At 45.2% G+C, this 13,696-nt stretch overlaps 1 protein-coding gene across 1 annotated transcript; it reads right to left on the reverse strand.

Annotated features, from left to right (window-relative positions):
• Positions 1–8,511: 8,511 nt before the first annotated feature.
• Positions 8,512–12,283, reverse strand: LOC141147589 (zymogen granule membrane protein 16-like). The gene is made up of 3 exons (XM_073634817.1): positions 12,174–12,283; positions 9,740–9,872; positions 8,512–8,982 (listed from the first exon to the last, which is right to left on the reverse strand). Exons 1-3 carry the CDS (start codon positions 12,226–12,228, stop codon positions 8,655–8,657), a joined length of 516 nt encoding a protein of 171 aa, XP_073490918.1. The 5' UTR covers positions 12,229–12,283; the 3' UTR covers positions 8,512–8,654.
• Between the last annotated feature and the right edge of the window lie 1,413 nt (positions 12,284–13,696).

A 13,696-nucleotide genomic window follows, 5' to 3' on the forward strand; every position in this document is an offset into this window, starting at 1 on the left:
CGATGTCAATAGGAAGAGCCGTTGATAGGCTTTTCCTCACTCGCGTCTGACAGACGTGAGCAGAGGAGAGCCGTTTGGGGGCTCTCCTGGCAAGGGGGTCTGCGCTGATTATGTTTCAGCGCAGCCCCCCCCTCAGATGACCACACTGGACCACCAGGGATCGCCACTAGGACCACCAGGGAAGGGGCAACATGTGGATGGCCAGGTATGTACCCCATGGCCATCCACATGTGCCCAATGTGCCCAGTCTGTGCCAATCAGTGCCCATTAGTGTCATCAGTGCCACCAATCAGTGTCATCAGTGCCACCCATCAGTGACCATCGGTGCCACCTGTCAGTGCCCATCAGTGCCCACCTATCAGTGCCCATCAGTGCCCATCCGTGCCACCTATCAGTGCCACCCATATGTACCCATCAGTGCCACCCATAAGTACCCATCAATGCCACCTACGAGTGCCCATCACTGCCGCCTATGAGTGTCCATCGGTGCCACCTATTAGTGCCCATCAATGCCGCATACCAGTGCCACCTATCAGTGCCCATCAGTGCCACCTATCAGTGCCCATCATCAGTGCCCATCAGTGCCACCTCATCAGTGCAGCCATATCAGTGCCCATCATTGAAGAAGAAAACTTACTTATTTACAAAAATGTTTAACAGAAACAAAGAAAAACTTGTTTTTTTTCAAAATTTTCGGTCTTTTTTTATTTGTTGCGCAAAAAATAAAAACCGCAGAGGTGATCAAATACCACCAAAAGAAAGCTCTATTTGTGGGAACAAAATGATAAAAAAATTGTTTGGGTACAGTGTAGCATGACCGCGCAATTGTCATTCAAACTGCGACAGCGCTGAAAGCTGAAAATTGGCCTGGGCGGGAAGGTGTATAAGTGCCCGGTATTGAAGTGATTAAGGTTATTATCATTTGCACATTTTCTGTGTGTGCAGCAGCCAGGTAGGAGGGCATTTTTCAGTTTTTTGTTTTTTTTGTGGGATTTTGTTATATCACCTATTATTCATATCACTACATAGTGATTAAGGTTATTAATATTTGTGCTGATAGAAGTTTGTGTTAATGTAGCAGAATGCACATTGGCCTAAATTGACGAAGAAATTTGATTTTTTACATTTTTTTTATGGGATATGTTTTATAGCAGAAAGGAAAAAATGTATTATTTTCAAAACTGTCGGTCTTTTTTTGTTTATTTATTTGGGTACAGCGTCGCACGACCATGCAATTGTCAGCTAAAGTAATGCAGTGCCATATGGCCTGGTCATGAAGTGGGGTAAATCTTCCAGCGCTGAAGTGGTTGCAACTGTACATGGTTATTGAACAGTATGGAGTATTTGACTATGGAATTAACTTTTTCCTTTTACAATTAATTTTGCTTCCATACAGCAGCAGCACCACAAACTTACTTCATTCCAGTAAAAAAAACACCCTTTTCAGGTAGTTTTAGCGTATTTACAGTATATTAAGTGGTAATTGCATACCTCCCAACATTTTGAGATGGGAATGAGGGACACCTACTAGCAAATGTATGTAGGCATAGGACACGCCCCCTGTCACACCCCCTTAAAGTAGAATTAACCCAAAAAAAGGTTAGTTAAATCCACAAGTGTTTTTTTTTACCACTACTATTCCTTTATATTGGCTTTTAAAATGTGCAAATGCAGCAATTTAGAAATCAGATGAAAGGTTTAGCACTGGGAAACACTTTTTGAAAGATAAAAAGTGCATTTTATATACAACTATATGGATCAGACCAAAATGAGGGACAAATGAGGAGGAATGAGGGACAGAGGGACATTGCTCCAAATCAGGGACAGTCCCTCGAAATCAGGGACAGTTGGGTGGTATGGGTAATAGACCTGCCTTGACCACTGAATATAAATTGACCAATGGTTCCTTGAGGCTGTCAGAGGGAAAAAGAAAAGAGGGGCGCACCAGTCTTGTGTATTATCCTTGGATGTATTTTTATTTAAAAGTATATTATAAAACTACTCGCAAACAATTGGGAGAAAACTCGCGATGCAAACAGTCTCCAGATGACAGCGATTGGTCTAAGACCGATAAACTCCAGATGGTAACAGAGGAGGTGTCAGGGGCCACTGCCGACTGACGCGTTTCGAAGGATTACCTTCTTCTTCAGAGCCCAGCAGTTCCTTGAGGCTGTCCCTGTTCTCACTGATGCAAAGTTGTTCTGCTGCTGGCCAGTTTATATCAAATTCTCATTCAGAATGAAAAAACTTCAGATGATAAAGCAGTTTGTAAGCAGATGCATGTGGGGTGCCATTGATATTATTCCCACTGTTGTATTAATTGCACTATGTAGCTATGCAGATACACTATATTGTCAAAAGTATTGGGACGCCTGCCTTTACACGCACATGAACTTTAATGGCATCCCAGTCTTAGTCCGTATGGTTCAATATTGAGTTGGCCCACCCTTTGCAGCTATAACAGCTTCAACTCTTCTGGGAAGGGTGTCCAAGACGTCAGCATGTCAAGACATTTTGGACAATTTCATGCTCCCAACTTTGTGGGAACAGTTTGGGGGTGGTTCTTTATGGACCTTGCTTTGTGCACTGGTGCGCAGTCATGTTATAACAGGAAGGGGCCATCTCCAAACTGTTCCCACAAAGTTGGGAGCATGAAATTGTCCAAAATGTCTTGACATACTGACGCTTTAGGAGTGCCTTTGACTGAAACTAAGGGACCAAGCCCGACCCCTGAAAAACAACCTCACACCAAAACGCCCCTCTCCACCAAATGATTTGCACCAGTGCACAAAGCAAGGTCCATAAAGACATGAATAAGCGAGTTTGACTGTCCTGATCTCAACCCGATAGAACACCTTTGGGATGAATTAGAGCGGAGACTGAGAGCCAGGCCTTCTCGTCCAACATCAGTGTCTGAACTAACATATGCCCATCTGGAAGAATTTTCAAAAATTCCCATAGACCCACTCCTAAACCTTGCGGACAGCCTTCCACTCCCGGAAGAGTTGAAGCTGTTATAGCTGCAAAGGGTGGGCCAACTCAATATTAAACCCTACGGACTAAGACTAGGATACCATTAAAGTTCATGTGCATGTAAAGGCAGGTGTCCCAATACTTTTGACAATATAGTGTAGTTCAGGCTGCCTGATATAGGAAGAGGTTAAGTGTGTCTAGACTCTTTTTCCGGGCTTTATGAGTCCTCCTGCCCCCCTGCTGTAAGCCACATAAATACCAGGGGAGTGCTCACAGCTCTCTCTCTTCCACATGGGATTTACAGAGGAAGACCTGTTGCAACATGTAGTCCCACTGGAGCACATGGCCTCCCCTTGTGGGGTTCTCCCTGGACTAGGAACCTACCACTACTGGACTTTTGCTGAATGGACTTTGCTTCTCTGGAAGGTATGAGCCTGGGCAGCTCGCATTAGTTAGTTAGGCCTGGTTCCCACTATTGCAGGTGCGGGAATCGCTGCAATTCCGCAAACCCGTAATGATGTGCGCCAGGCCTTAGGGCTGGACTCTGGTTCATGTGTGCTGTGCTGTTGAACTGTGCTGCTGAATCTTCAGTAAAGCTGTTAACTGTTTAAAGTCTGGTCTCAAAGCCATTCTAAAGGGGTGCATGATAGTTCCTAATGTAAACAAAGAACTAGGGTCAGTAAAGCACTAACGGGGTATAAAGTAAAGTCACTACTACAAGGCAACGCCAGCAGGAGGAGTAATGCAATTGGTTAACCAAGAACTAGTGCAAGGTACATTGCAGCCGGCAGGGGCAGATTGACCATTTGGCCACTCGGGCACTGCCCGAGGGCCCCAGGCCACTAGGGGGCCCCATCAGGGTTGCCAGCCTCAGTAAAACCAGGGACAGTATGTAAAAATCTGTGTTTTTTTTTACATCTGTCTCTGAAATGTCCCTTACCGACATCCTTTTGGTCTAAAAATCCTGAGATTATAGCTGCCCCACCTCTCCAGTACCTTCTTAGCCAATAGAAACATCTCTGTGTATACTGTGTGTACATGTATGTGTATACTGTGTGATTGTATACTCTGTGTGTGTGTTTGTGTATACTGTGTGGCCCCATAATCTCTGATTGCCTGGGGGCCCCATAATCTCCTATTGCCCGGGGGCCCCATGAGTTGTCAGTCCGCCCCTGGCAGCCGGTCATAAAGTGTGGTACCTGGCATAGCGAAGGGTTCTCCATTAGCGAGGGGGGGTTGTGTTCTGGCTCCCTCTCCAGCGATCGGTTTTCCATAGCAACCGGTACTGTGTTACGGAGTTCCATAGCCTGGCCGCACACGAGGTCCGCGCTGGGTGCGGGGCCCCGTTCTGTCACTGGGAGTACGGTGGCAATGGTACGCTGGACTGTTGGAGGGGGCACAGGGGCTCAGCAGCACCCCTCCTAAATGCAACATACATTAAAGTGTTATTAAACCCACAACAGTAAAATCAGTCTGTATATACAGTAAAGCATGCTTCTTATTCTCACTGTGGAATCTAGGGGGGAATCCTCTGCATTGTGTAAAAAGGCTATTTGCTCCGGTCTTCTCTCATCCTCCTCTTCTTCCACTGTCCCCAATCTATCTCTGGATAGAACGGAGTCTAGGGGACAAGCTGCACCTGCTCAGTCTGGTGTGTATTGCTAGAGAGTTTTTTTTTCTCTTGTGAGGGTGAATGCGAACAGCACAGGGTCAATCAGCACTGTCCAGACAGAGGGTCAGGGGTCCTGCATCCTGATAGGACAATCAGGGGAAAATGAAAACTCCTCCTTCAAGCTTTAACCAGACACTGATAGAAGTCACATGACTGCTATATACTGCTGATGAGAAAAGATATTTAGCAGTTTATATTTACTGGGTTTAGTAATACTTTATTCGTGTGTAGTGACACGGGACAGAATGTTTCAGAGGAACTCTGTGCTTTTATTACTGCACACAGTGACACGGCTCACCTTGAGGTTGGGGAACTGCCTTAATGTTTGATTCTCACATGACCGCAGTCCCCGCCTGACCCTGGGTATTGATGAGCATGTGCACGGCCAAAGGTACCCCCACATGCAGAGCGAGTGGCCCCGGCCACAAGTGTAAAAATTGGCCGATGGCAGCACAGTTCTGATGAGCAAGTGTCTTTGCATTCTGACAAGGAGAAGGCGTCCCCTGGAGTTCCCTGCAGAACTGGCTGAATTTTGATCCATGTATGGCCAGCTTAAGACTAGGAAATAATGTAGTAGAGATGGAGGGCACAAGCAGGTGTGTTCTTAAAGGATAATGCAGTGCACAGTTGTCCAGCAGCAGAACAATTTTAAAAAGCAAGACTAGTTTGAAAATAGAGATACACCGTATGTACTAGAGATACATAGTACAGATACAAGGGATTGGATAAAGATATGGAAACACTACATGGTCTGCAGGTGTGAAAGTGATGACATGTTTCACATTGAATGTGGAAGTGATGTAACCAGTGACGGACCCATCCATACAGGGTGCAGAGGCGCCGCCCCCCTAATCCATGCTCCAGCCCCTAATTAACATGCAGGGCGCTGGACGCATGGATTCCAATGGGTTGTTTTTTTTATTGTGAAGCACATGTTTAGAGCCTGAGGCTCCAATTGGCTTCAAAAAAGGGTGGGCTCGGGGCGCAGAGCACTGCGCCTCGAGCCCTCCCAGTTGTGTGACAATAGCAAATTAATATTCCCTATTGTCTTCCTGATTCTCCTCCCAGCCAATCAGGAAGCGGGTCCTGAGACCCAATTGGCCAGGAAATCTTATGACTCCCGGCCAATTGGGTCTCAGGACCCACTTCCTGTTCGGCCGGGAGGAGAAGCAAAGGCCCCCGAGCGAGGAGCAGCAGCCCTACCCCGCATCCTTGTAATCTTCCTCATAAGGTTCTCCTCCCAGCCAAGCAGCTAGCAGCTCCTGAGAGCCGATTGTCAATGGAGTCTTAGGACTCCCAATCGTTTCTCAGGACACACTGACCAATCGTTTCTCAGGACACACTTCCTGTTCAATCTGTGTTACCACAGTGTATGTGTCATTCTTCCCAATAACCACCAGTGTAATGGTCATTCTTCCCAATAACCACCAGTGTAATGGCCATTTTTCCCAATAACCACCAGTGTAATGGTCATTCTTCCCAATAACCACCAGTGTAATGGCCATTCTTCCCAATAACCACCAGTGTAATGGCCATTCTTTCCAATAAAGACCAGTGTAATGGATATTCTTCCCAATAACCACCAGTGTAATGGTCATTCTTCCCAATATCCACTAGTGTAATGGTCATTCTTCCCAATAACCACCAGTGTAATGGTCATTCTTCCCAATAACCACCATTGTAATGGCTATTCTTTCCAATACCCAACAGTGTAATGGCTATTCTTTCCAATAACCACCAGTGTAATGGCCATTCTTCCCAATAACCACCAGTGTAATGGTCATTCTTCCCAATAACCACCAGTGTAATGGTCATTCTTCCCAATAACCACCAGTGTAATGGCCATTCTTCTGGGTTCAGAAGAACCAAACCCAAGCTCATCACTACTGGCCAGCTATGCGTGACAGACCTAGCCGGGAGAGAGACTTTTGGAGGGCACTGTATGCTAGCCTCTTGCCGATTGATCGTGAGCCCTGGCATTTGGGGGAACGGTGTTCTTTGTGAGCTGTATGCGCGGAGACCCTTGAGGTGGTATTACTGTGGATTCGGGTCCTGGTCCCCCAGGACACACAGACTCTGGGGACCCTGGATTTGCCATATTGGAATAGTGAATGATTCATACGGTTGGAACTCCTTCTGTTAAATGCTAATGTCATCAATTCCAGCTACCTGTCTGTTGTCTGCTAAAATGTGTATTGTAAATAAGTCTCTAGTATGGGATCTAAGAGTCATTAGATCCCCATTGTTGTTTGTGTTTAATTAACTCTGCTATTGTGATAATGTTGATTGGATTTTCTGAACTACAAGATGGCCAGTCTGGCCTAAAGGTCATGTCTGAGTCATCTAGGCTGTCTAAAGGGATTAGTTAATTAGCTCATGTTAATTAGGTTAATTAGGTTACAGCTGTATTGTTAGAGTAATATGAGCAGGAGGTCTGCACCTCCTCTTTTAGTGTATAAAAGCCTGTATTTTGCAATAAAAGAGATTCCTGTTTGAACTTACATACTTGTTCTGAGCTATCACAACTGGGTTAGAACGGCACATAGCTGTAGTTCTAATCTTGCAGCATTGGATGACCAAACCATCAGACGTTACAATCTGATTCAATAGCTGCAGAGGAGTGTCGGGAGAGTGGTACACAAGGAGCTCGTTACACTATGTAATGGCCATTCTTCCCAATAACCACCAGTGTAATGGTCATTCTTCCCAATAACCACCAGTGTAATGGCCATTCTTCCCAAAAACCATCAGTGTAACAGGGTGTTCTTTCCACCACCAGTGCAAGAGGGACATCTCTCATTGACCACCAATGTAGTATGACTCACCACTAACTCCCAGTGTGACAGCCCAGCAATAACATCTAACTTCCAGGTTTGGACGAACTTGGGTGCGGACTGAACCCAAGCCCAAATCCAAGCTCATCACTACTAATCACCAGTGTAATGGCCATTCTTCCGAATAACCACCAGTGTAATGGCCATTCTTCCCAATAATCACCAGCATAACAGGGTGTTCTTTCCACCACCAGTGCAAGAGGGACATCCCTCATTGACCACCAATATAGTATGACTCACAAATAACCTCCAGTGTGACAACCCAGCAATGACAGCTAACTTCCAGGTTAGGACGAACTTGGGTACAGACTAAACCCAAACCCCAATTCTGAGCTCATCACTACTGACCACCAGTGTAATGGCTATTCTTCCCAATAACCACCAATGTAACAGGATGTTCTTTCTACCACCAGTGCAAGTGGTACATCTCTTATTGACCACCAATATACTGTGACAAACTAATAGCCTCCAGTGTGACAGCCCAACAATGACAGCTAACTCCCAGGTTCAGACAAACTTGGCTGCGGACTGAACCCAAACCCAAGCCCATCACCACTGACCACCAATTAAATGAGCCTTCTCCCCAATAACCACCAGTATAACCACCATTCTTTCCACTGACCACTGGTGTAAGTGGAATGTCCCTCACTGATCACTAATGATCATGTTAGTTGCCTGTAAAGGGGGGTCATTCTTTCCACTACATGGCCACTGCATGTTGGTCGGGCCAAACCAAAGGTCATCACTACTAACCACCAGTGTAATGAGCATTTTTCCCAATAACCACCAGAGCAATACGGTATTCTTTCTACTGACCACCAGTGTAAGGGGGATATCTCTCACTGACCACCAATCTGCTAACATTCCATGACAGGTGTTCCCAAGACCTGAACATTATTTTAGTGTAAGTGTGAGTGCAAATATATAAAAATATCATTTTAATATACTGTATCTATAACTGAGTTTTTGGACATTTCTCATTTGGTAATAGCTACTTAAAGAGCTTCTACAAACATAACAGAAAACAAAAAATGATTTCAAAGCTTTATTATTTCAGAGAATGCTGGAAAGGAAGAAAGTAAAAAAGTCAAAAGGCATTATGAAACGAAAAAAAAAAAGCCAAAAGGCCAATGAAGTAATCTGGCCTTCCGATTGGCTCTCCTCAGTTCTTGAGGTCACTTAGAAGCCTTACAGTTGTAGCAGCTGGGTTGGGTGCCCCAGTGGAAGCCAATGCTGGTCAGGAGGTTGGGGGTGTATCGCCCACTAATGTAGCGCAGTACAGTACCCTCAAACAAAGGAACGTCATTGAAGCTTGTTCCCGATGGTTGCCCGAATTTGAATATTCTTCCACGGCTTGTCACAAAGATCAGCTCATTCACATAAGAGCCGGTTTTCCCCGACACCTGAGTGATGTTTTCACCGCGGAACAGCAAGACCTCGAAAAGAGTACCGATGGAATATCCGTAAAAAGGCCCCCAGACATCACCATACTGGAGCTGGATCCTGGAGAGAACAATATGAAGATATTAGAAAAAAGAACCAGCAGTATTGTAATGCTTCCAAGAGCTGTGATGTAATGCGGAAATCAGAGCCTACCATTTCATGCTCAGTAATGTGTCTGTGTAACCCCTCCAGGTATTTATTACCTCTCACAGAGATCACAGAGGATCCTGCCTAAATTGGCCCTACTATGTGCATGTATGAATGTGAGTTAGGGACCTTAGATTGTAAGCTACTTGAGGGCAGGGACTGATGTGAATGTATATTGTGTAAGTAAAGTTCTGCGTAAATTGACAGCGCTATACAAGTACCTGAAATAAATATATAAAATCACAGTACTCCCCCTGACAATGCCTTCATCTGCTTTTTTCTCCAGACGGTTGGCACCATCTTTGTTCAGAGATTATCCAGGGCTACTATCTATTTTCTGGAGATGCTGGCTCAGAGATGACACAGTTATGTAAATCCTGGTGTCTATGCAGGTCTTAGAGGTGTTCACAAACGTCTGACACAGTTGAGCCCCTGCTGCAGCTTCTCACCTTATCACTTGCTGCAAAGTTACAATGTTGCAGTCTGATCACTAGGGGAGAGGAGACTGAGGAAATGCTTCCCCTAGCCTGCAGCAGATTGACGACCTCAGCTCAGCCTAGACAAAATCACCTGACAGGAACTTACATTACAGATTTGAATTATATGTGTATACCTGAAATGTGCTGAAGATGTTGGTGTGGTAGACGAGTGATATTCTGAAGGAACTTACCCAACTATATTGGCGGTAGTCTCCCTGATGCGAAAGCCTGTTATTTGCCCGTTCCGTTGATCCGAAGAGAAAGAGAAAGCTGTACCTCCACCAATGCCAAACTCGTTAGAGAAGGAAGAGCGCCGCGACTGAACTGAAAGGTGCAAGAGAGAAGAGCGGTCAGACGGGGAGGAGTCTCCTACAGGAAATGTGTATATTGTATGTGCATAGAGTTCAGCCACCTATGTAAGATTGCTGTGAAAGCAATTTAAATAGGCACAGCTTACCAAAACGAGATCCCTGCACTCAATGTCTTGGTCTGTACACCAGCTGTGCCCATTATGAGAGGTTCCTACCATCCCTGTGCTGAGTTCCCAGGTCTGTATACCTGATGTGCCCATTATGAGGGGTTCCCACCATCCCTGTGCCGAGTTCCCAGGTCTGTATACCTGATGTGCCCATTATGAGAGGTTCCCACCATCCCTGTGCCAAGTTCCTGGGTCTGTACCCCTGCAGTGCCCATTATGAGGGGTTCCCACTATCCTGCACTGAGTTTCCAGGTCTGTACACCTGCTGTGCCCATTAAGAGGGGCTCTTGATGACAAGAATTCCAAACACATATAATGGTTTTATGTATGTAGCAATAACTCTCGGTGGAGCTGCTGGTTTATTATTGGGCCTGTCCTCTATTCTTTTCACCCCTCGTAAGTTGTTCAATCCCCTTGACACAGCTGTAGTGCAGTGTTGTAATGATATGAGTACCAACTTTAACCCACAATATACACTTATATTTATATTTACCTCTACCTGGGTGCTTGTAGCTCCACCTGCAGGAGAAATAACAACACTGCACACAAACTTCTGTAATAACCAAAATAACTTCTTTTTTGGGTAAATGATATATTTTATATAAAGAGTTATTACAGTGACTACACTATCACACCAATGTAATGTAACAGTATAGTAAATAGTTATGACAGTCTTGGTGACATACACAAATATATCTAAATATATATTTATACCAGGGAGCTCCCCCTGCTCTAAACCGTAAAGTCACTACCCTTTGTAACTAGATGCAGGGCCCTGCAATAAAAGAGATATGCCCCGTACACACGGTCGGACATTGATCGGACATTCTAGGATTTTTTCCGACGGATGTTGGCTCAAACTTGTCTTGCATACACACGGTCACACAAAGTTGTCGGAAAATCCGATCGTTCTGAACGCGCTGATGTAAAACACGTACATCGGGACTATAAACGGGGCAGTGGCCAATAGCTTTCATCTCTTATAAAATTTCATAGCCTGCTCTCAAACTTTGTGTGTTGGAAAATCCGATGGAAAATGTGTGATGGAGCCTACACACGGTCGGAATTTCCGACAACAAGGTCCTATCACACATTTTCCATCGGAAAATCTGTGTACGGGGCAATAGTCTTGACGTCTTCAATCTTCACTAGCTATGAAATGGTAATTGTAATCCACAGAGAGTTCTTCTGAGGTGTTGCGCAGTGTAAGGTAATACAAAAAAGGCAATTGTGTAAGGTAATACAAAAAAGGCAATTGTAATCAAGCAAACTGATTAAGTGTTCTTATACGAAGAAGACAGACATCTAGTGTCAGCTCTTGAATATTGCAGTCTAAGCAAATGTAATATTTTCCAACTCAACTTGTTCCGTGGGACTATCGGTCCCAGCAACAATCTGTAAAAGTTCTAAGTGTGTGTGTAGTATTAAACAAACTTCCAGGTGTTAACCCTCTCACTACACGGGATCCGGCAGATAGATGTCTCCGTTTCAGCAGTTCTCCCTCCGTATGGAGCCACCACCACGCCGTCACACTGTTCCGTTTACTAAAGACCAGGAGTCCTCGGTTACCTCCCCCACTGGTCTCCGGAACAATCACTTCTGCTGCTTCAGCACACTGTAATACGATGGCAGGAACCTTGCTGCTGCTCCGCTCCTTCACAAGGTAGGCCGCAAACCTGTGGGACACACACACCCACAGAGTCCTGCTGGCAGGCCACACGTCCTAGGAACAAGAGGCCTAAGATGGCCGCTCCCAAACCTTTTACACCCTCCCATAATGCAGTTCAGTTCTTCTCTTGTCCAGGAGCATTGTGGGTAGGTCGCAGTTAACGTTCAGAAGTAAACAATCAATCACTTCCATGTCACTTCTCTTAATCATGAAACATAAAAGTGTTGTACCTTTTTAATTGTCCACTAGATGGCACTAGATCAACTTATACCTTTATAACACACTTATGACTAAAAACAAAAGTTGTCAGCGCTACATGTACCTCATGAAGTAATGCATAAAGTGTCAGCACTAGATAAATAGCGGGAAAAAAATCACTATCAGTCATCATCATTAAACATCCTCATTAACCAATCATCAACAATCACAATCCACTAGTACAATAGATGTATAGAGTGCTGTAATAACCCATACTCACCACTCAAAGCTGCTGTGGAGCCCAGCAAGAAGCACACACACAGGAGGGTCAGCATCCTGGTATTTTTAAGTTATCACCCTAGAAGATATGGATTATATTAATACAATTTACTGTAAACCAAAACCATAATTCATACAACAATTCAGACCTTTACTGGGAGTACCACTTGTTATCTTAGACCAGTCATTCTCAACCAGGGTCCCTTCAGAGGTTGCTAGGGATTCTTTAGTGTGGCTGACTGACCTCCCATCTAACAGAACCCCTAAAACATTGGGGCAAATGCCACTTGTCAAAGCCAGCAGCATGACTACAATTATTTTTTTTTAGCTGTGTGTAAGGGTGGCAGTCTGGGCACAAACATAAGGGGTGTATTCTTCCCACTGACCACCAATGTAAGGAGCATTCTTCCCACTGACCACCAATGTAAGAAGCATTCTTCCCTTTGGTCACCAATATAAAGAGGATTCTACCCACTGATCACCAATATAAGGAGGATTCTTCCCACTGACCACCAGTGTAAGGAGCATTCTTCCCACTGACCATCAATGTAAGGAGCACTCTGCTTTATGATCACCAATGTAAGGAACATTCTGCTTTCTGACCACCAATGTAAGGAGCATTCTTTCCAAAGACCGCCAATGTAAGGAGCAATCTTCCCTTCCCATTCTTCACAAGTGACACTGGAGCAAAAAGTGGTCTATAGACTCCACTTTACCAACACACTCCGCTCTAGGACAATCCCAACCATCCACAGGGGGTTGCTTCAGGTTCCCTCTCACATAGAGCCTTCTATGGAAAGCGAACCAGGCTTTATCCTTAAATTTCAAAGGGATTCTTTCCAAATTGATTAGATGCAACGCCTCTATCATTACGGAGCCTGTGCAATCCATTAAGGCCAGTTACACACTGAAAGCAGAGCCTAAAATCCTCTTCTCCAGAAGCTTCCTTGGGAGGGGCTTGATATCCTCCATTGTCACCTGCCACTGCCGAAGTATTTTCAGATATGGATAAGTCGGGAGCTTGCCATGTCAGACACTCAGACTTTTCACTGGCCCGCCATCTTCACAATCATTACAGGAGACTTCCATGGATGCCTCCACTCCACATGGTGCACTGTGCTGATCCCCTCCCCCACCAGCATCAATTAGCTCTGGAACCCACAGAGGGTCAGGTGAAGCAGACTCTTTGGAGGTGACAGCCATCTTGCCTGTAGAGGAACTACTGGTGACACCTGTCAGCGGTTTTCTCTCCATGTCTGCACAGGGTTTCTCCACAGCAGAAAGTTCCACAGGCAACATCCATCACAGCCGGTGGGTCAGATATGTTTGAAGGCAGCATGGTGTACTGAGATTTCTCCACTTGCACTGGCTTAGCTGGTTTGTATCTCCTCTGCTCATCCTCTTTAGGAACTTCTGAGGGATCATCAGAAAAGACAAAACTGTCTGCCCTCAGGGGTGACTCCATCTGCTGGATGAACTTTAGGGTGCCGTGCTCACTCTCAACCCCATGGCTGCTTTCCGCTA

Source organism: Aquarana catesbeiana, linkage group LG06 (genome assembly GCF_042186555.1).
Source record: "Aquarana catesbeiana isolate 2022-GZ linkage group LG06, ASM4218655v1, whole genome shotgun sequence".
Taxonomy (NCBI): domain Eukaryota; kingdom Metazoa; phylum Chordata; class Amphibia; order Anura; family Ranidae; genus Aquarana; species Aquarana catesbeiana.

Bases quoted from the DNA above. Each gene is read 5' to 3' on its own strand.
- LOC141147589 (XM_073634817.1), bottom strand. From the start codon at position 12,228: ATGCTGACCCTCCTGTGTGTGTGCTTCTTGCTGGGCTCCACAGCAGCT. The intron at 9,873-12,173 runs GTGAGTATGGGT...TGCACCTTTCAG, and splicing joins CTCCACAGCAGCTTTGAGTG to TTCAGTCGCGGCGCTCTTCC. The intron at 8,983-9,739 runs GTAAGTTCCTTC...TGTTCTCTCCAG, and splicing joins ACTACCGCCAATATAGTTGG to GATCCAGCTCCAGTATGGTG.